This window comes from Salmo salar, chromosome ssa11, assembly GCF_905237065.1.
Source record: "Salmo salar chromosome ssa11, Ssal_v3.1, whole genome shotgun sequence".
Lineage (NCBI taxonomy): Eukaryota > Metazoa > Chordata > Actinopteri > Salmoniformes > Salmonidae > Salmo > Salmo salar.
The window spans coordinates 99,085,080-99,109,038 of NC_059452.1; the positions used below are offsets into that span (position 1 = coordinate 99,085,080).

The following is a 23,959-nucleotide window of genomic DNA, read 5'->3' on the forward strand; positions in this document are numbered from 1 at the left end:
GTTGTTTTGAATAAAGAAGCAATAAAACTGGCCTTCTTTAGACTAGTTGAGTATCTGGATCATCAGCATTTGTGGGTTCGATTACAGGCTCAAAATGGCCAGAAACAAAGTACTTTCTTCTGAAACACCAGTCTCAACGTCAACAGTGAAGAGGCGACTCCAGGATGCTGGCCTTCTAGGCAGAGTTTCTCTGTCCAATGTCTGTGTTCTTTTACCCATCTTAATATTTTCTTTTTATTGGCCAGTCTGAGATATGGCTTTTTCTTTTCAACTCTGCCTAGAAGTCCAGCATCCCGGAGTCGCCTCTTCACTGTTGACGTTGAGACTAGTGTTTTGCGGGTACTTTCGTCCAGGTGACAATTCTACAGGCTGTGAGGAGTCCAGGAAGGGCTGATCATTTCTCCTTCACAGTAGATGAGTCTATGAGAAACCTGACTATCTACATCACAGGAAGCTCCCTCTCCCCCATTTCACTAGACCCTCAGGTATTCCAGAGATTCCACAGATAATCCAGAGATTTTTCATTTGTCCATTATATTGAACTAAGGAGGAATTGAACTGAAATTGAAGTCTCTCATCACAAGGTGTTATGGAATAGTTTAGGTAGGTGTCCCCGGGATCGTCCCTTGGGTTGGCATCCTGCGGCTGGAACCGAACACGCCGGGGAGGGGGTACCGTCACGTATGCCATGCTCCCGCCTCTCAGCTGGACTGACAGGTTTCCCGCGCTTCAGCAGAGGTGACTGGTCCACTCCTGATCCCCGGGTTTGTAATTTTGGTCGGGGTCCTGCGGCTGGAACCGCACGTCGGGGAGGAGGTACTGTCACGTGTGCTCCCTCTCCGGCCTCTAGGTCACCAGGCTGATCATTATGGCGCACACCTGTCACCATCGTTACACTCACCTGCGTGTCATCATTCACCTGGACTCCATCACTTCCTTGATTATCTGCCCTATATATGTCACTCCCTTTGGTTCCTTCCCCAGGCATCATTGTTTCTGTTTCCTGTCTGTTCATTGTTCGTGTGTCTTGTTTTTTATTATGTTTAATTTATTTATTAAAACACTCACTCCCTGAACTTGCTTCCCGACTCTCAGCGCACTTTGTTACTGTAGGTTAGTGTTAGGAGTATAACTACACAATTCCCTACACTTCACTACACTACACTTCCACACTCAATCCCCAGGTGGCAGCACCAACCAGGTCAGGTGTGCTCTGCCAGGAAGCATTGAAAATGACTCAGGTGCGGAAAATGATGAGCGATTGTGAATCTGTTTTTGGTTAATATCTTTAGTTTAGGCATGCCTCTTTGTAATTTCATTTTGTGTATATATTTATTTTGGTCACCTTGAATAACTATAACCCGCTTGCACTGGCCCTGGACCCAGGTAACATTGCTGTCCCCTGGACCCAGATAAGGTTGCTGTCCCCTGGGCACAGGTAAGGTTGCTGTCCACTGAACCCAGGTAAGGTTGCTGTCCCATGGACCCAGGTGGTAGGCGCGTGGTGGGTACGTGACTCTGGCAGCCTAGAGCGCCTCCTGCTGTTCCCTGGAGGTAGAGCTGGTGGAAGTGGACGCCGTAGGTAACATGGGAACCTGTTTCAAGTCTATCAGAGAGTGGATAACACAGTCCAGCCACAAGTCACCATTGTCCCCAATGCTGTTACTAAGAAAGAACAGCATCACTGTGACTACACCTATAGTTGCCACCACAGCCAGCAGGGGCTCTCCTCTATCCCTCTCCTCCTATCTCTGTTTCATCATGTTGGTCTCTGTCACACTCCCTTTGAGCCACTAGATAGCTAGTGTCACCGGTGTGACTATTGGTCTTGTAATTATGATCAATCCTTTCTCTGTTATTATACTATCTGGTAACTTTCCATTATTGTGTAGATTCTAATATATACAGAGCCTTCAGGAAATATTCACACACTTTGACTTTTTCCACATTTTGTTGTGGTACAGCCTGAATTGAAAATGAATTAAATAATTACAAAGTGAAACATGTTTTTATAAATGTTTGCAATTGTATTGATAATGAATATCTCATTTTCATACGTATTCACACCCCTGAGTCAATACTTTGTAGAAGCACCTTTGGCAGTGATTACAGCTGTGAGTCTTTCTAGGTAAGTCTCCAAGAGTTTTCCACACCTGGATTGTGCAACATTTGCCCATTATTCTTTTAAAAATTCTTCAAGCTCTGTCAAATTAGTTGTTTTTCATTGCTAGACAACCATTTTCAGGTCTTGCCATAGATTTTCAAATAGATTTAAGTCAAAACTCTAACCCGGTGACATTCACTGTCCTCTTGGTAAGCAAGTCCAGTGTAGATTTGGCCTTGTGTTTTAGGTCCTGCAGAAAGGAGAATGAATCTCCCAGTGTCTAGTGGAAAGCAGACTGAACCAGCTTTTCCTCTAGGATTTTACCTGTGCTTAGCTCCATTCCATTTCTTTTTTTATCCTGAAAACTTTCCCAGTCCCTAACGATTACAAGCATACCCATAACATGATGCAGCCACCACTATGCTTGATAATATGAAGAATGGTACTCAGTAATGGGTTTATAAGAATTGCCCCAAACATAACACTTTGTATTCAGGACAAAAGTGAATTGCTTTGCCACGTTTTTTGCAGTATTACTTTAGTAGCTTGTTGCAAACAGGATTCATGTTTTGGGATATTTTTTCTGTACAGGCTTCCTTCTTTTCACACTGTCAATTAGGTTGGTATTGTGGAGTAACTACAATATTGTTGATCCATCCTCAGTTTTCTCCTATCACAGCCGTTAAACACTGTATCTGTTTTAAAGTCACAATTGGCCTAAGTGGTGAAATCCCTGAGCGGGTTCCTTCCTCTCCGGCAACTGAGTTAGGAAGGACACCTGTATCTTTATAGTGACTGGGTATATTGATACACCATCCAAAGTGTAATTAATAACTTCATCATGCTCAAAGGGATATCTGGCTGTTTTTTTTTACCCATCAACCAATAGGTGCTCTTCTTTGCATGGCATTGGTAAACCTCCCTGGTCTTTGTGGTTGAATCTGTGTTCGAAATTCACTGCTCGGCTTAGGGACCTTACAGGTAATTGTATGAGTCCTTGCAACTTATTATGTGAGCTGTTGAGCCAATTTTTACTCCTGAATGTGGAAAAAATCAAGGGGTGTGAATACTTTCTGAAGGCACTATTTGCCATTTAGGGTTCATCCAAAGCGTGAGCTCATGTCAACTTGGCTGAGTGTAACATAACAAAGTGCCAAGGAATTCTCTACTTTTAAGTTTTCAAGTTTTAATGCCACGTACACAAGTACAGTGCAATGCATTTCTTGCAAGATCTACATCCAACAGTGCAGTAATCAGTCATAATGTAATACAACAAATATCATAAGGTAGAACAAAACACACAAGAACTGTACCGGTACCGCTTGTCATGCAGAAGCAGAGAAAGCAGTCATCCTGGAGTCTTTAATGATTTTCCGGGCTTTCCTTTAACACCAGCTGATATAGAGGTCTTGGATGGCAGGAAGCTCGGTCACAGTAACGTACTGCAGCGTCATGCGATCAAGGGCAGTGCTGTTGCCAAACCAATCAGTGATACAGCCAGTCAAGATGCTCTCAATGGTACAGCTGTAGAATGCTTTGAGGATTTGAGGGCCCATGCCAAATCTTTTCAATCACTTTTAGAACCTTCTTCGTGACTGTGTCCGTGTGTATGTGAACCATTTTAAGTTCTTAGTGATTTGGACAATGAGCAACTTGAAGCTCTCAACCCGCGCCACTGCAGCCCATCGATGTGGATGGGGGTGTGCTCGCCTCTGTGTTAAGGGTCAGCGTGGCAAAGGTGATGCTGCCTTCTCTCTCCACCTGGGGTTGGCCCATCAGGAAGTCCAGGATCCTTTTGCAGAGGAAGGTGCTCAGTACCAGGGTCCTAAGCTTGGTGACGAGCTTGGCGGGGACATTGGTGTTGAATGCTGAACAGCATTCTCACATAGGTATTCCTGTTATCTAGGTGGGTGAGGGCAGTGTGGAGTGCAACTGAGATTGCGTTGTCTGTGGATCTGTCTGTGGATCTGATCAGACCCACTCCAATTGGGATGATGGCGTTGATGTGTTCCATAACCAGCCTCTCAAAGCACTTCAAGATTACAGATGTAAGTGCTACAGGGCGGTAGTCATTGTGGCAGGAAGTCTTAGAGTTTTTAGGAACAGGAATGATGGTCATCTTAAAACATGTGGGGATTACAGACTGGGTCAAGGAGAGGTTGAAAATTACCGTGAATATGCCTGCCAGCTGTTCTGCGCATGCTCTGAGAACGAGCCCTGGAATAACCTCGATCCCCGCGGCCTTGCAGGTGTTGACCTGATTGTAATCCGTTGTGGACTGTAGCCCCTGCCACATGTGGTGGGCATCGGAGCCTGTATAATATGATTCCACCTGATTTATATCAATCAAATCAAATCACAATGTATTTGTCACATACACGTGTTTAGCAGATGTTATTGCGGGTGTAGCGAAATGCTTGTGTTTCTAGCTCCGACAGTGCAGTAATATCTAACAATTCACAACTATACACACAATACACACAACCTAAAATATTAATAATGGAATTAAGGAATGTATAAATATTAGGATGAGCAATGTCGGAGTGGCATAGACTAAAATACAGTAGAATAGAATACAGTATATACATGAGTAAAGCAAAAATATGTAAACATTATTAGAGTGACTAGTGTTCTATTATTAAAGTGACCAGAGGTTCCATGTCTATGTATACGGGTCAGCAGCCTCTAAGGTGCAGGTTTATGTAACCGGGTGGAAGCCGCCTAGTGATGGGTATTTAACTGTCTGGTGGCCTTGAGATAGAAGCTGTTTTTCAATCTCTCGGTCCCAGATTTGATGCACCTGTACTGACCTCACCTTCTGGATGATAGCGGGGTGAACAGGTAGTGGCTTAGGTGGTTTTTGTTCTTGATGACCTTCTTGTCCTTCTTGTGATATCGGGTGATGTAGGTGTCCTGGAGGGTAGGTAGTTTGCCCCCGGTGATGCGTTGGGTGAACCGCACCACCCTCTGGAGAGCACTGCTGTTTCGGCCGGTGCTACTGCTGCACTAGGCGGTGACACAACCTGACAGGATGCTTTCAATTGTGCATCTGCAAAAGTTTGCGAGGGCTCCAGGTGCCAAAGCAAATTTCCTCAGCCTCCCGAGACCGAAGAGGTGCTGTTGCGCCCTCCTTACCACACTGTCTGCGTGGGTGGACCACCCCAGATCGTCAGCGATGTGTAATCAGAGGAACTCAAAGCTTCGGTCCCGTCTATGTATTGTCCTTTTGCTTGTTTGATGACTGTGGAGGTCATAGTGGGACTTCTTGTACTTGTTCCTGTCCTCAACCGTAACCATATTATACAACATTCCCCATAAGATCTGAAAACTCCCTCGGGTAGTAGAAGGTTCAACATTTGACCAGCAGATATTCCTAGATGGGTGAACAATGGGTCGACACTTCGAGTCAGCACACCAGTTGTTGTTGATGAAGAGGCAAACACTTCCCCCCCTCTCGATTTCCCTGATTCCACTGTCCTGTCCGCACGGTGAATGGAGAATCCATCGAGTTGGATAGCCATGAGGGGTATCTTGTCTGAGAGCCATGTTTCAGAAAAGCAAAGAATATTGCATTCGAGAATCCGCAATCGCAGGTCAACCATCTTGGCCAGTAGAATGGAGGGAAGATATGGTCGGTTTTCCCTTTGCCATAATGTCGCCAGGATCCCCCATCTCATATGTTGATATCACTGTCTGTAACGCCCTGGCCATAGAGAGGGGTTTTTTGTTCTTTATTTTGGTTAGGCCAGGGTGTTACATTGGGTGGGCGTTCTATGTTCGTTTTCTAGGTTTGTATTTCTTTGTTTTGGGCCGTGTGTAGCTCCCAATCAGGCACAGCTGAAGTTCGTTGTTGCTGATTGGGAGTCACACATAAGGAGCATGTTTTTCCTTTGGGTTTTGTGGGTAATTGTTTCTGTTGAGTTTTTTGCACCTGACAGGACTGTTTGGCTGTCAGTTTTCTCGTTTTGTTTTGTGTAGTGTTCTTTATTAAATTAAAATCACGATGAACACTAACTCCGCTGCGCCTTGGTCTACTCTCTCTCCCGACAGCCGTTACACTGTCATTCTTATTGGCCTATAGCCATAAAGGCAGGCATTAATAGGTATCCATAAGACACTACCTCCTAATGTTCTCTGCTTAGTTCTTCTTGTCACTTGTGTGTCCTGTTGTGTGACCTGTTGTAACCTCATGTTGTCTTGCATCTTAATTTAACTTTTTAAATTCCTCCAAGGCCAATAAAGTGAACTGAAGAAGTGAACAAATCGTGTGTTACAGTCTTCATTGGCCCATAGACTTCACTAGGTCTACTAGACTTCACTAGGCCGACTAGCCTTCATTAGGCCTACTAGACTTCACTAGGCCTGCTAGACTTTACTAGGCCTGCTAGACTTCACTAGGCCGGCTAGACTTCACTAGGCCTACTAGACTTCACTAGGCCGACTAGACTTCACTAGGTCTACTAGACTTCACTAGGCCGACTAGACTTCACTAGGCCGGCTAGACTTCACTAGGTCTACTAGACTTCACTAGGCCGCCTAGACTTCACTAGGTCGCCTAGACTTCACTAGGCCTGCTGGACTTCACTAGGCCGCCTAGACTTCACTAGGCCGGCTAGACTTCACTAGGCCTGCTAGACTTCACTAGGCCGGCTAGACTTCACTAGGCCTGCTAGACTTCCCTAGGCCGTCTAGACTTCACTAGGCCGACTAGACTTCACTAGGCCGACTAGACTTCACTAGGCCGACTAGACTTCACTAGGCGTACTAGACTTCACTAGGCCGACTAGACTTCACTAGGCCGACTAGACTTCACTAGGCCTACTAGACTTCACTAGGCCGACTAGACTTCACTAGGCCTACTAGACTTCACTAGGCCTACTAGACTTCACTAGGCCAACTAGACTTCACTAGGCCTACTAGACTTCACTAGGCCTACTAGACTTCACTAGGCCGACTAGACTTCACTAGGCCGACTAGACTTCACTAGGCCTACTAGACTTCACTAGGCCGACTAGACTTCACTAGGCCTACTAGACTTCACTAGGGCCTACTAGACTTCACTAGGGCCTACTAGACTTCACTAGGCCGACTAGACTTCACTAGGCCGACTAGACTTCACTAGGCCGACTAGACTTCACTAGGCCGACTAGACTTCACTAGGCCTACTAGACTTCACTAGGCCGACTAGACTTCACTAGGCCGACTAGACTTCACTAGGCCGACTAGACTTCACTAGGCCAGTGCTGAGTTTGTCGCCCTCTACCGGTATTAGGTCTGGGTGCATGCAGTACATCTCAGCGGTCTGGAGCCGCGCGCAGCTGTCAAACCGAACGGAGGAGGACAGATGATAGTTTGTAACAGAGTGACAGTTGTCCGTTGTGCCACTGTCTGACCGAGTAGCCCACGGAATTTATGTCGGCCTGTTACCAGGTCTCACACTAGATAGTTTAGGAAATGGCTGCCACATGTTGACAGCAGTCTTGGAAAACAAAGTGTATTGGCCCACATTTGTAAAAATATATATTTTAATCGTCTAAATAATTTATTCATGCCCATAGCATATCTGACAGTTTATAAGTAGACTATAGTTTACGAACATGGCAGGCTGTCTACGTTTTAAGGTAAGCCGCTAACCCCCTCTACCTCTTCACGCGCTTGTGTGGCACAGCCTAGCCAGTGACCACCTGACTCCTGCGCGCGATCGCAGCTCAACCTATAGCTCTGTCCCAGGCATACGAGAGATAGCCAGACAGGGCCTTTCGAAAATAGACGGGACCCCTTTGACCCCTTTCCCATATCCCCTCCCTCCTCTCCTTCTCTCTCTGTCCCCCTTTCAGACCCCCTCCCTTCTTGCTCGTCTCGCAGCGTCATAGTTGTACCTCGCGTCCGCCGCCAAGTCCGCACCAAGTGTACAAAACTGGACCACAGAGAACCAGAGAAAACACTCCAATAAGCACGGCGCGTTACCGACAACAGAAAACGACCAAGGGAAGGGGGAGTGGAGAATTCGGAGGGCGAACGACCGGTGGAGATACCCAACAAATACCGAGCTGAGTGAGTTGCCTCAATTAACCTAAAGCAGCCGTGTTCTACTATCATTAATAACGTCAATAGCCGTCGACGCCGCAGTTGAATGCTGCGACAGCTTCTTTTACCGCATTGCCAGTGTGTGCGTAATGCTGGGAAAGTCATAGATTGTGACAATGTGACTGCGCACTTTTTATCCGCGGACAGTGTCGAGCTTTAAGTTGTGACTGCTGAACCAAATGGAGCACGTTGTGCAGGGCCAGAGGGTGGAGGGGGAGGGGGGGGGGGGGTTGCCCCCCCTTATTTCCTTATAGGGGTAACATTATTAGGCTACTGTGGTAGGTTTCCAGATGTGTGCGTGCTTACGCGTATGCGCTTAAGGATTGTGTGTGTGCGTGTATTTGTGTGTATTCGCCAATATTCTTGTTATTGACAGATCAGGGAGATCTGTTTCATTTTCCTATTTGGGATGGTTAGGCCCTCTCCCCAGAGCCCCAGTGGTAAGGTTAGAGCTGGGGGTGGGAACGGACAGTTTGGCATGTCTATATTAGGAAAGTGACCATGTCATTCTTTTGCTCTGTCTGGAGAGCCATGCCAGAACAGAGCAGAGAATATAAGAACTAAGGCCTATCACAGCTACAGACAGACAGACAGACAGACAGACAGACAGACAGACAGACAGGCAGGCAGGCAGGCAGGCAGGCAGGCAGGCAGGCAGGCAGGCAGGCAGGCAGGCAGGCAGGCAGGCAGACAGACAGACAGACAGACAGACAGACAGACAGACAGACAGACAGACAGACAGACAGACAGACAGACAGACAGACAGACAGACAGACAGACAGACAGACAGACAGAACTTGTCTGTACTCTAATGGAGGTAGTTGAATGCATTGATTGTTAGTCTCTCTGGATAAGAGTGTTTCCTAGGCGGTTACAATGTAAATGGAATGGTTTCTGGGATATGAACAAACATGCAGTAATGGAAATCTATGCATTCCTATCTTTTTGCTCTGAACGGTTTGTTTCTAATGAGTACCTTATTATACTGTTATAAACTGTTTAGTAAAGAGTAGGCTTACCTTATTATACTGTTATACTCGCACTATATTACACTCTGTTACACCCTATTACACTCTATTACACTCTGTTACACTCTATGACACTCTATTATACTCTGTTACAATGTATTACACTCTATTATACTCGCACTATATTACACCCTATTACACTCTGTTACACTCTATGACACTCTATTACACTCTGTTACACTGTATTACACTCTATTATACTCGCACTATATTACACCCTATTACACTCTGTTACACCCTATTACACTCTATTACACTCTGTTACACCCTATTACACTCTGTTACACCCTATTACACTCTATTACACTCTGTTACACTGTATTACACTCTATTATACTCACACTATATTACACTCTGTTACACCCTAGTACACTCTATTACACCCTATTACACTCTATTACACTGTATTACACTCTATTATACTCTGTTACACTCTATTACACTATATTACACTCTGTTACACTGTATTACACTCTGTTACACTCTATTACACTCTATTTACACTCTGTTACACTCTATTACACTTTATTACACTCTGTTACACTCTATTACACTCTATTTACACTCTGTTACACTCTATTACACTCTATTATACTCGCACTATATTACACTCTATTACACTCTATTATACTCTGTTACACTCTATTTACTCTCCGTTACACTCTGTTGCACTCGGTTACACTGTATTACACTCTATTACACTCTATTATACTCTGTTACACTCTATTTACCACTCTGTTACACTCTATTACACTCTATTTACACTCTGTTACACTCTATTACACTCTATTATACTCTGTTACACTCTATTACACTCTATTATACTCGCACTATATTACACTCTATTACACTCTATTATACTCTGTTACACTCTAGTTACTCTCCGTTACACTCTGTTGCACTCGGTTACACTCTGTTACACTCTATTACACTCTATTTACACTCTATTTACTCTCGGTTACACTCTGTTGCACTCGGTTACACTCGGTTACACTCGGTTACACTCTATTTACCACTCTGTTACACTCTGTTGCACTCGGTTACACTCAGTTACACTCTATTTACACTATGTTACACTCTGTTACACTCAGTTACACTCTATTACAGTCCTTTTTCTCTCGGTTACACTCTGTTACACTCGGTTACACTCTATTACACTCTGTTCACGTTTCTTATGATAACTGTGTCATGTTGCTGAGTAGAGCTGGGATCAGGACTCACACAGCAGAGACCTTGTATGTGGTGACTGGAATTCCCTGATAACACACACCCAAGAAATAAGCGGAACTAAGGCCTATCAGATGTTGGGTCGTGTAATGCTGCATACTTACATACATGCTGTGGCAAATCATAAAGCACTTGGGTGAGCACATATTTGGCTGTTATCTTGGAAACAGATTAAGCCAGTTGTGGATTTACAGGTAGTTTCAATGGTTTCTAGTCTTGGACTACTTTTTCGGCATCTATCTGATAGTAAGAGCTCGTATTAGATACACATTACTGAAGGGCAGTTGTTCCAGTAAACTGAGGTTAGTTGAGTCAATATCAGAACCATTATAACACCAAGGACTCATGATTGACAGGACTGGTTTGTTCATCTCCAGTAGTCCAGTAGAGACACTGATTCTATGCTGCTATGTGTTTCGGTCTTCATTGGGTCTCCAAAAAGGTCTCCATCTCCAAAAATCCCAACAGCTTAACTTGACTTTCTTCTCTGAACGGAGAGTTGTTTTACTACAGTATTTCATTTCGCCATTCAGAGAGATTGCTCAGGTCCTAATTCTCCTGGGCTCCTGTCTGCAGGGGCAGCTGGGTAATTTTGGATGTGGGTTTTAGTGCCAGCCTATGGCCTTTCTTCTGTATGTGTGTGTCCATGTCCACGTACCCTTCATTTCCATATATACAGGAAATATTCTGTTTATCACAGATGTACATATTATCCAACAGTACTTACTTCTATATAGTATTACGTTACATACAGACTACTGCAGTTTGAGTTTATATCTTGACTTAATGCTTTACTTCTATATAGTATTACGTTACATACAGATACTGCAGTTTGAGTTTATATCTTGACTTAATGCTTTACTTCTATATAGTATTACATTACATACAGACTACTGCAGTTTGAGTTTATATCTTGACTTAATGCTTTACTTCTATATAGTATTACATTACATACAGATACTGCAGTTTGAGTTTATATCTTGACTTAATGCTTTACTCATTTATCTTGTGGTCTGATCCCATATCTTCATCAGCTGTGTTTGTGTGTGTGTGTGTGTATGTGTGTATGTGAGTGTATGCCTGCGCATGTGGGTGTTTGTGTGTGTGTCTGTATCTGTGTGTGTGTGTATGTGAGTGTATGAGTGCGCATGTGGGTGTTTGTGTGTGTGTGTGTGTCTGTATCTGTGTGTGTGTGTATGTGAGTGTATGCCAGTGCATTTGGGTGTTTGTGTGTGTATGTGAGTGTATGCCTGCTCATGTGGGTGTTTGTGTGTGTGTCTGTATCTGTGTGTGTGTATGTGAGTGTATGCGTGCGCATGTGGGTGTTTGTGTGTGTGTGTGTCTGTATCTGTGTGTGTGTGTGTATGTGAGTGTATGTGTGCGCATGTGGGTGTTTGTGTGGGACAATCACACTATTAATATCTGTGCTGATGGATCATCAGAGTTCTAGAATGTGTCTCCTGTGTTTTCACGGCTTACATTGTTCTGGCCCGTTGCCCCGGACAACAACATGACAACAGTACATCAGCAACAGACACATAACAACTCAACCGTGTTATATTACTATCAGCAACAGACACATAACAACTCAACTGTGTTATATTACTATCAGCAACAGACACATAACAACTAAACCGTGTTATATCACTATCAGCAACAGACACATAACAACTCAACCGTGTTATATTACTATCAGCAACAGACACATAACAACTCAACCGTGTTATATTACTATCAGCAACAGACAAATGACAACTCAACCGTGTTATATTACTATCAGCAACAGACACATAACAACTCAACCGTGTTATATTACTATCAGCAACAGACACATAACAACTCAAGTGTTATATTACTATCAGCAACAGACACATAACAACTCAACCGTGTTATATTACTATCAGCAACAGACACATAACAACTCAACCGTGTTATATTACTATCAGTAACAGACACATAACAACTCAACCGTGTTATATTACTATCAGCAACAGACACATAACAACTCAACCGTGTTATATTACTATCAGCAACAGACACATAACAACTCAAGTGTTATATTACTATCAGCAACAGACACATAACAACTCAACCGTGTTATATTACTATCAGCAACAGACACATAACAACTCAACCGTGTTATATTACTATCAGCAACAGACACATAACAACTCAACCGTGTTATATTACTATCAGCAACAGACACATAACAACTCAACAGTGTTATATTACTATCAGCAACAGACACATAACAACTCAACCGTGTTATATTACTATCAGCAACAGACACATGACAACTCAACCGTGTTATATTACTATCAGCAACAGACACATAACAACTCAACCGTGTTATATTACTATCAGCAACAGACACATGACAACTCAACCGTGTTATATTACTATCAGCAACAGACACATAACAACTCAACCGTGTTATATTACTATCAGCAACAGACACATAACAACTCAACCGTGTTATATTACTATCAGCAACAGACACATAACAACTCAACCGTGTTATATTACTATCAGCAACAGACACATAACAACTCAACCGTGTTATATTACTATCAGCAACAGACACATAACAACTAAACCGTGTTGTATTACTATCAGCAACAGACACATAACAACTCAACCGTGTTATATTACTATCAGCAACAGACACATAACAACTCAACCGTGTTATATTACTATCAGCAACAGACACATAACAACTCAACCGTGTTATATTACTATCAGCAACAGACACATAACAACTCAACCGTGTTATATTACTATCAGCAACAGACACATAACAACTCAACCGTGTTATATTACTATCAGCAACAGACACATGACAACTCAACCGTGTTATATTACTATCAGCAACAGACACATAACAACTCAACCGTGTTATATTACTATCAGCAACAGACACATAACAACTCAACCGTGTTATATTACTATCAGCAACAGACACATAACAACTCAACCATGTTATATTACTATCAGCAACAGACACATAACAACTCAACCGTGTTATATTACTATCAGCAACAGACACATAACAACTCAACCGTGTTGTATTACTATCAGCAACAGACACATAACAACTAAACCGTGTTGTATTACTATCAGCAACAGACACATAACAACTCAACCGTGTTATATTACTATCAGCAACAGACACATAACAACTCAACCGTGTTATATTACTATCAGCAACTGACACATAACAACTCAACCGTGTTATATTACTATCAGCAACAGACACATAACAACTCAACCGTGTTATATTACTATCAGCAACAGACACATAACAACTACACTTGACTTTTGACACTTCCATCCTAATATACCATCGTGTGTGTTTCGCAGAATGCCAAGAGGCATAGCTTGTCAATGGAAGAGGTGAGATCAGTCCCATGATTCAGATCATTTAAGTTGGTTTGATATTACTTCTCTTGGTCAATAAGAGTTTCAACATTTCTTGAATGATTGATTAAATGCATGATTGATTGACATTGCATATCTGTAATTGTCACTTCCTCACTCACTCATGTTTCCCTCCTTCACTCACTCTTCTTCTCTCTCTCTCTCCCCTCTCCCTCTCCCCACCTCTCCCATATGTATCTTCCCCTCTCACTCTTCCTCACTCCATCTCTCTGTCCCCCCACACCCCCCTCCTCGTCGCCCCTCTCTCACTCTTCCTCACTCCATCTCTCTGTCCCCCCACACCCCCCTCCTCGTCGCCCCACTCTCACTCTTCCTCACTCCATCTCTCTGTCCCCCCACACCCCCCTCCTCGTCGCCCCTCTCTCACTCTTCCTCACTCCATCTCTCTGTCCCCCCACACCCCCCCTCCTCGTCGCCCCTCTCTCACTCTTCCTCACTCCGTCTCTCTGTCCCCCCACACCCCCCTCCTCGTCGCCCCTCTCCCACTCTTCCTCACTCCGTCTCTCTGTCCCCCCACACCCCCCCTCCTCGTCGCCCCTCTCTCACTCTTCCTCACTCCGTCTCTCTGTCCCCCCCACACCCCCTCCTCGTCGCCCCTCTCTCACTCTTCCTCACTCCGTCTCTCTGTCCCCCCACACCCCCCTCCTCGTCGCCCCTCTCCCACTCTTCCTCACTCCATCTCTCTGTCCCCCCACACCCCCTCCTCGTCGCCCCTCTCTCACTCTTCCTCTCTCCATCTCTCTCTTCATCTTTACCCCCTCCCTTCTTTGTCTCCATAGCGATGAGTCGCAGCATCGTACGACAGAGTAAGTTCCGGCATGTCTTCGGACAGGCGGGGAAGACGGAGCAGGGCTATGATGACATTCGCGTTTCCAAGGTGACGTGGGACAGCTCGTTCTGTGCCGTCAACCCAAAGTTCCTGGCCGTCATTGTGGAGTCCAGCGGGGGCGGAGCCTTCCTCGTCCTGCCCCTCTCTAAGGTCAGTCAGCCCTTAAAGGTGCAATCTGGGATTCAAACAACAACATAGTAGACACCCTGCCAGGGACAGGGCTGGAGGTCAGTCAAACCTTAAAGGTGCAATCTGGGATTCAAACAACAACAGAGTAGACACCCTGCCAGGGACAGGGCTGGAGGTCAGTCAAACCTTAAAGGTGCAATCTGGGATTCAAACAACAACATAGTAGACACCCTGCCAGGGACAGGGCTGGAGGTCAGTCAAACCTTAAAGGTGCAATCTGGGATTCAAACAACAACATAGTAGACACCCTGCCAGGGACAGGGCTGGAGGTCAGTCAGCCCTTAAAGGTGCAATCTGGGATTCAAACAACAACATAGTAGACACCCTGCCAGGGACAGGGCTGGAGGTCAGTCAGCCCTTAAAGGTGCAATCTGGGATTCAAACAACAACAGAGTAGACACCCTGCCAGGGACAGGGCTGGAGGTCAGTCAGCCCTTAAAGGTGCAATCTGGGATTCAAACAACAACATAGTAGACACCCTGCCAGGGACAGGGCTGGAGGTCAGTCAGCCCTTAAAGGTGCAATCTGGGATTCAAACAACAACATAGTAGACACCCTGCCAGGGACAGGGCTGGAGGTCAGTCAAACCTTAAAGGTGCAATCTGGGATTCAAACAACAACATAGTAGACACCCTGCCAGGGACAGGGCTGGAGGTCAGTCAAACCTTAAAGGTGCAATCTGGGATTCAAACAACAACATAGTAGACACCCTGCCAGGGACAGGGCTGGAGGTCAGTCAAACCTTAAAGGGGTATTCTGCAATTGCTACATCCATTTTTTTACTTATAAATTAATTACATATACCCATTAACTCTTATTACTTATAAATGCCTCATGACCTTAGTTCAACTGTCGTAGCCCATCAGAACCGAAAATATAAGCTTGTTTTACTTCAATGTTTGTGAACAAAGTAAATATAAAAAAAAAACACACGATATAGCCTCAAAACATGGTTAAAAGTATAATGTTGATATCATGGATGGTCTGTCCATGCATCCATAGCCGTCTATGAATTTGAGCGTGACATTTCTCCAGCCCCATCCCTCAGCTTTTTACAGAAACAGAGACAAGGTGGTGGCTTTTGTTATTGTTTCAACTGCTGATTGTCGCTTAATCTGTTTTTGACCTTTGCCTGTATATTTGAACTTATCCTGAAAGTAGTCTGTCATCCATGGTTCGGATTTGTTTCAAAAGCCACTACTAGTACTAACTTAACGTAATAGCCACTGCCAAAGTGATGGGGAAAACTCAGGGACAAGTTCAAATCAAATCGCACTGTACTTGACCTTTAAAGGTGATTTATGCTTCAGCTGATATCTGTGTCATTTACAGTGAATGTGATCTCTGCTAAAGTCGGGGAAATGGCCTTTAAACGTCAAGTGCAGTGCGATGTCAGTTTGTTTGAATACCAGCCTTGGTTTGAAGTTCCTTAGAGGTGATTTAACAAAATATTATGAACACAATGAGCTTTCTGTGTTGGGCAGTTGAATTGGACTGTGTTGTCAGATATATACATCTCAGTGAACTTCTACAGTCCAAGCTAAGTCTTAGGTCCCAAGTGTGTTTTGTTAAAATGTCAGAGTGGTGTGTTACCTTTCTCTAGTCTAGCTGATATGCCTGATGGGAACAGCATTGATTGTGTGGGCATGATTGAGCTCAATTCAAAAGTTATATATTCAGTCAATATTGTGTTTATGTGTGAGAGTTCACTTCTAATCAGTGGCATAACGCAGTTTCACAGGACCCTCCCTCAAGGTGCGAGCAAGGCCCCCCCCCCCCAAAAAAAACATGTTATTTTTCTAATTATTTTGGGGGATTTATTTTGCCATAGGGCATAGAGAACAATTTGCAATTTTATAGTTAATGTCATGTTATTTTACACATTTTGCCATTAGGCTGAGAGAAAATGAATCCCCCCTTTCCCCGAGTCTCACGTTTCGCCCTTCTCTCTAGAGCCAAATTCACCAAGTGTTTTCTTTGTGCACCAGTTTCTTTCCACGGGAAATAACACACAGAAACAATAGAACAAAATAAATATGTTAAAAGGAGACAAGGCAATCATCTAGATAGATAAGTATAGATTAACACACTCCCCTCTAAAACAAAATGACAGATGGAAACTTTACACGTGCCGGTTGCTGAAGGTTTAGTCTGGCCTTAAGTACCCTGCTCTCTCTTTAGAATACACTGGAGGGGATTGTTCCTACCACCGACTGAAAGCTCAGACTAACTAACCACCTGTTTAGTAAAACCTGCCAAGACAAGACAGATACTTAGAGGATTTACAAAGTTCTAGACTGGTAAGATAGTAGTTGCCATTCATTCAAGGTTTAGTTAGATGTTTATATTAGTGTTTGCCTCATGATGAAGGCAGCTTATCATCTAAAAGTTAGCTAATTACAGTTATAGATGTATTGCATTGCAGCAGTAGAGTTCCAAGCAAGCTGCCTTGTTTTTCTTTCTGTGTTAATAACAGGGAATGTTTGGTGCCCTTGGTTGAGTGTCCTTGCTAGGGGAAGAATTCAGCTGGAACTCTAAGGTGGTGTTGAAGTTGTTGTTATCTGAGTTCTCGTGTTTTTCCCTAGAGGATAAAGCTCCCGATGTGTTACTGTCGGTTCTGCACAGGCCTTGCTCTCTTCGCAGTCTATCCACACACAGCAAGGTGTTACCTGAAGCAGGGTTTCCCAACCTTCACTCAGACAGGGCAGGTCTCTCTGCCCCCTGCCTGAAGGCGTCCGCATGCTTCCCAGCCAAAACAGTTCAGAAGAGTTTGTGCATATACTGTAGTATGACGACATTCTGTGACGTTTTTGTTTGTTTTGGAATTCAGTGAGTCTTTTCGGGCAGACAACATTTTTTATTGAAGGAAGACGAAGTTCGGCGCCGAAGTCAACGCCCCATTGTCGGTGATTGGTCAACAGTAGGGATTCTTCAATAAAGTGTTTGTTGTCATTAGGGTTTCACATTTTGGGGAATATTCAGAGGTTGACACTTTCTGTGGGAATTAATGGGAATATATGGGAATTAACTGAAATATATGCGAAATAATATTAATACCATTTAAATGTAGATGTTTTTTGCATTGCGTATATTTACCATATCATATGGAGTCAGAAACATAAACCTTTTACCTTATCATAAGTAGACATAGTATTTCTCTTTTCAGCAAAAGCCATTTGCTATGTTTTTCCTACCATTGTATTTAGAAATATTGCTACAGGCCTAGGCATATCGAACTGCTTTTCACTGCCTGCTGCAACTCAACAATCAGCTATTTGCCACGCGCTGCCCAAATTGCACGTTTAAAGCAATCCACAACAAATTCTTTAAAAGAAGCAAATGATCCTCTGTGGCCAAATCATGCTCTCTGATGTAGTATTTTGAATTAATTCATTAATTTCTACATATGCACGAGTAATTATATAGCTAATCTTTGCAGATGTAATAAAATGTACTTCAGGGAAAGCTTATCATCCCCTAGCCTGTAGGATGTGCTGCCTATGCTGTCCAAGGTGAATGTAACCGGTGCATAAAACAGCACTGTGTCTGCTCACTGCTGAGATAAAGGCATGCAGGCTAGTAGCTTCTCTCCGAGCGATGCTCTGCATGGTCCTAAAGAAAGCCTTTCAATACACCAAACAGTCATTGCATTTTAATCGGGATTTGAATTATTTGGGATACCCTGCCGTACCCAGTGGGATACCCTGCCATACCCAGAGGGATACCCTGCCGTACCCAGAGGGATACCCTGCCGTACCCAGAGGGATACCCTGCCATACCCAGAGGGATACCCTGCCGTACCCAGAGGGATACCCTGCCGTACCCAGTGGGATACCCTGCCGTACCCAGAGGGATACCCTGCCGTACCCAGAGGGATACCCTGCCATACCCAGAGGGATACCCTGCCGTACCCAGAGGGATACCCTGCCGTACCCAGAGGGATACCCTGCCATACCCAGTGGGATACCCAGTGGGATACCCTGCCGTACCCGGAGGGATACCCTGCCGTACCCAGTGGGATACCCAGTGGGATACCCTGCCGTACCCGGAGGGATACCCTGCCATACCCAGTGGGATACCCAGTGGGATACCCTGCCGTACCCAGAGGGATACCCTGCCATACCCAGAGGGATACCCTGCCGTACCCAGAGGGATACCCTGCCGTACCCAGAGGGATACCCTGCCATACCCAGTGGGATACCCAGTGGGATACCCTGCCGTACCCGGAGGGATACCCTGCCGTACCCGGAGGGATACCCTGCCGTACCCAGTGGGATACCCAGTGGGATACCCTGCCATACCCAGAGGGATACCCTGCCGTACCTAGAGGGATACCCTGCCATACCCAGTGGGATACCCTGCCGTACCCAGAGGGATACCCTGCCATACCCAGTGGGATACCCTGCCGTACCCAGAGGGATACCCTGCCATACCCAGTGGGATACCCTGCCATACCCAGAGGGATACCCTGCCATACCCAGTGGGATACCCTGCCGTACCCAGTGGGATACCCTGCCATACCCAGAGGGATACCCTGCCGTACCCAGAGGGATACCCTGCCATACCCAGTGGGATACCCTGCCATACCCAGTGGGATACCCTGCCGTACCCAGAGGGATACCCTGCCTTACCCAGAGGGATACCCTGCCATACCCACCGGGATACCCAGTGGGATACCCTGCCATACCCAGAGGGATACCCTGCCGTACCCAGAGGGATACCCTGCCGTACCCAGAGGGATACCCTGCCATACCCAGTAGGATACCCAGAGGGATACCCTGCCGTACCCAGAGGGATACCCTGCCGTACCCAGAGGGATACCCTGCCGTACCCAGAGGGATACCCTGCCATACCCAGTGGGATACCCTGCCGTACCCAGAGGGATACCCTGCCATACCCAGAGGGATACCCTGCCTTACCTAACTGACACCCCTGATTCCTTGGGGGCCATTGGACCTAGAGATTCTCACAAATGTTCACTCCAGCGGGGTTCCCGGGTGGCTCAGTGGTCTAAGACACTGCATCTCAGTGCTAGAGGCATCACTGCAGTCCCCGAGTTTTAATCCAGGCTGCATCACATCCGGACGTTATTGGGAGTCCCATAGGGCGGTGCACAACTGGCCCAGGGTTGTCTGGGTTTGGCCGGGGTAGGCCGTCATTGTAAATAATATTTTGTTCTTATCTGACTTACCTAGTTAAATACAGGTTAAATAAATATAAAATAAGCAGTGACCACTGGACAAGGTTTTGGGGCCGGGGAACATCACATTGATGCAGACATATTCTGATCTCTGAAACTGACAGTAAATCTCAACAACTGTCTGTCTATCTATTAGTGAAAAACAGACAGACAAAGAGAGCGAGGGGGAGAGCGAGGGGGAGAGAGAAAGAGAGGAAAGGAACACTGCCGCTACCTCTCTCTCCAACCAAGGTGAACTGAAGTTACTGAATATCCTCTTCACTTCAGAGTGAGGAGAGTTATATATATGCTGCAGGGCTGGACAGAGAGAGGGATGAGGAGTGGGAGAGAGGGAGAGAGAGACATGGTTATACTGTATATTACAGAGCTGGACAGACAGAGGGAAGAGGAGTGGGAGAGAGGGAGAGAGAGACATGGTTATACTGTATATTACAGGGCTGGACAGACAGAGGGAAGAGGAGTGGGAGAGAGGGAGAGAGAGACATGGTTATACTGTATATTACAGGGCTGGACAGACAGAGGGAAGAGGAGTGGGAGAGAGGGAGAGAGAGACATGGTTATACTGTATATTACAGAGCTGGACAGACAGAGGGAAGAGGAGTGGGAGAGAGGGAGAGAGAGACATGGTTATACTGTATATTACAGGGCTGGACAGACAGAGGGAAGAGGAGTGGGAGAGAGGGAGAGAGAGACATGGTTATACTGTATATTACAGGGCTGGACAGACAGAGGGAAGAGGAGTGGGAGAGAGGGAGAGAGAGACATGGTTATACTGTATATTACAGGGCTGGACAGACAGAGGGAAGAGGAGTGGGAGAGAGGGAGAGAGAGACATGGTTATACTGTATATTACAGGGCTGGACAGACAGAGGGAAGAGGAGTGGGAGAGAGGGAGAGAGGGAGAGAGAGACATGGTTATACTGTATATTACAGAGCTGGACAGACAGAGGGAAGAGGAGTGGGAGAGAGGGAGAGAGACATGGTTATACTGTATATTACAGGGCTGGACAGACAGAGGGAAGAGGAGTGGGAGAGAGGGAGAGAGAGACATGGTTATACTGTATATTACAGAGCTGGACAGACAGAGGGAAGAGGAGTGGGAGAGAGGGAGAGACATGGTTATACTGTATATTACAGGGCTGGACAGACAGAGGGAAGAGGAGTGGAAGAGAGGGAGAGAGAGACATGGTTATACTGTATATTACAGGGCTGGACAGACAGAGGGAAGAGGAGTGGAAGAGAGGGAGAGAGAGACATGGTTATACTGTATATTACAGGACTGGACAGAGAGAGGGAAGAGGAGTGGGAGAGAGGGAGAGAGAGACATGGTTATACTGTATATTACAGGGCTGGACAGACAGAGGGAAGAGGAGTGGGAGAGAGGGAGAGAGGGAGAGAGAGACATGGTTATACTGTATATTACAGGGCTGGACAGACAGAGGGAAGAGGAGTGGGAGAGAGGGAGAGAGACATGGTTATACTGTATATTACAGGGCTGGACAAACAGAGGGAAGAGGAGTGGGAGAGAGGGAGAGAGAGACATGGTTATACTGTATATTACAGGGCTGGACAGACAGAGGGAAGAGGAGTGGGAGAGAGGGAGAGAGAGACATGGTTATACTGTATATTACAGGACTGGACAGACAGAGGGAAGAGGAGTGGGAGAGAGGGAGAGAGAGACATGGTTATACTGTATATTACAGGGCTGGACAAACAGAGGGAAGAGGAGAGGGAGAGAGGGAGAGAGAGACATGGTTATACTGTATATTACAGGGCTGGACAGACAGAGGGAAGAGGAGTGGGAGAGAGGGAGAGAGACATGGTTATACTGTATATTACAGGGCTGGACAGACAGAGGGAAGAGGAGTGGGAGAGAGGGAGAGACATGGTTATACTGTATATTACAGGACTGGACAGACAGAGGGAAGAGGAGTGGGAGAGAGGGAGAGAGAGACATGGTTATACTGTATATTACAGGGCTGGACAAACAGAGGGAAGAGGAGTGGGAGAGAGGGAGAGAGAGACATGGTTATACTGTATATTACAGGGCTGGACAAACAGAGGGAAGAGGAGTGGGAGAGAGAGAGAGACATGGTTATACTGTATATTACAGGGCTGGACAGACAGAGGGAAGAGGAGTGGGAGAGAGGGAGAGAGAGACATGGTTATACTGTATATTACAGGGCTGGACAGACAGAGTGAAGAGGAGTGGGAGAGAGGGAGAGAGAGACATGGTTATACTGTATATTACAGGGCTGGACAGACAGAGGGAAGAGGAGTGGGAGAGAGGGAGAGAGAGACATGGTTATACTGTATATTACAGGGCTGGACAGACAGAGGGAAGAGGAGTGGGAGAGAGGGAGAGAGACATGGTTATACTGTATATTACAGGACTGGACAGACAGAGGGAAGAGGAGTGGGAGAGAGGGAGACATGGTTATACTGTATATTACAGGGCTGGACAGACAGAGGGAAGAGGAGTGGGAGAGAGGGAGAGAGAGACATGGTTATACTGTATATTACAGGGCTGGACAGACAGAGGGAAGAGGAGTGGGAGAGAGGGAGAGACATGGTTATACTGTATATTACAGGACTGGACAGACAGAGGGAAGAGGAGTGGGAGAGAGGGAGACATGGTTATACTGTATATTACAGGGCTGGACAGACAGAGGGAAGAGGAGTGGGAGAGAGGGAGAGAGAGACATGGTTATACTGTATATTACAGGGCTGGACAGACAGAGGGAAGAGGAGTGGGAGAGAGGGAGAGAGAGACATGGTTATACTGTATATTACAGGGCTGGACAGACAGAGGGAAGAGGAGTGGGAGAGAGGGAGAGACATGGTTATACTGTATATTACAGGGCTGGACAGACAGAGGGAAGAGGAGTGGGAGAGAGGGAGAGAGAGACATGGTTATACTGTATATTACAGGGCTGGACAGAGAGAGGGAAGAGGAGTGGGAGAGAGGGAGAGAGAGACATGGTTATACTGTATATTACAGGACTGGACAGACAGAGGGAAGAGGAGTGGGAGAGAGGGAGAGACATGGTTATACTGTATATTACAGGGCTGGACAGACAGAGGGAAGAGGAGTGGAAGAGAGGGAGAGAGAGACATGGTTATACTGTATATTACAGGGCTGGACAGACAGAGGGAAGAGGAGTGGGAGAGAGGGAGAGACATGGTTATACTGTATATTACAGGGCTGGACAGACAGAGGGAAGAGGAGTGGGAGAGAGGGAGAGAGAGACATGGTTATACTGTATATTACAGGACTGGACAGACAGAGGGAAGAGGAGTGGGAGAGAGGGAGAGACATGGTTATACTGTATATTACAGGGCTGGACAGACAGAGGGAAGAGGAGTGGGAGAGAGAGAGAGACATGGTTATACTGTATATTACAGGGCTGGACAGACAGAGGGAAGAGGAGTGGGAGAGAGGGAGAGAGATGGTTATACTGTATATTACAGGGCTGGACAGACAGAGGGAAGAGGAGTGGGAGAGAGGGAGAGAGAGACATGGTTATACTGTATATTACAGGGCTGGACAGACAGAGGGAAGAGGAGTGGGAGAGAGGGAGAGAGAGACATGGTTATACTGTATATTACAGGGCTGGACAGACAGAGGGAAGAGGAGTGGGAGAGAGGGAGAGAGAGACATGGTTATACTGTATATTACAGGACTGGACAGACAGAGGGAAGAGGAGTGGGAGAGAGGGAGAGAGAGACATGGTTATACTGTATATTACAGGGCTGGACAGACAGAGGGAAGAGGAGTGGGAGAGAGGGAGAGAGAGACATGGTTATACTGTATATTACAGAGCTGGACAGACAGAGGGAAGAGGAGTGGGAGAGAG

The 23,959-nt window shown here is 45.7% G+C and overlaps 1 protein-coding gene across 2 annotated transcripts in view; it reads left to right on the forward strand.

Moving 5' to 3' along the window:
• Window positions 1–7,837: 7,837 nt before the first annotated feature.
• Window positions 7,838–23,959, forward strand: part of coro6 (coronin 6) — a 78,595-nt gene continuing 62,473 nt past the window's right edge. Inside the window, exons 1-2 of one of the 2 annotated variants that reach the window (XM_045690171.1) lie at window positions 7,838–8,158; window positions 14,664–14,863. In XM_045690171.1, the coding sequence (XP_045546127.1) occupies window positions 14,666–14,863 (198 nt within the window). In that variant the 5' untranslated portion in view covers window positions 7,838–8,158; window positions 14,664–14,665. The remainder of the gene's footprint in view (window positions 8,159–14,663; window positions 14,864–23,959) is intronic. The other variant, XM_045690172.1, reaches the window with a different exon arrangement.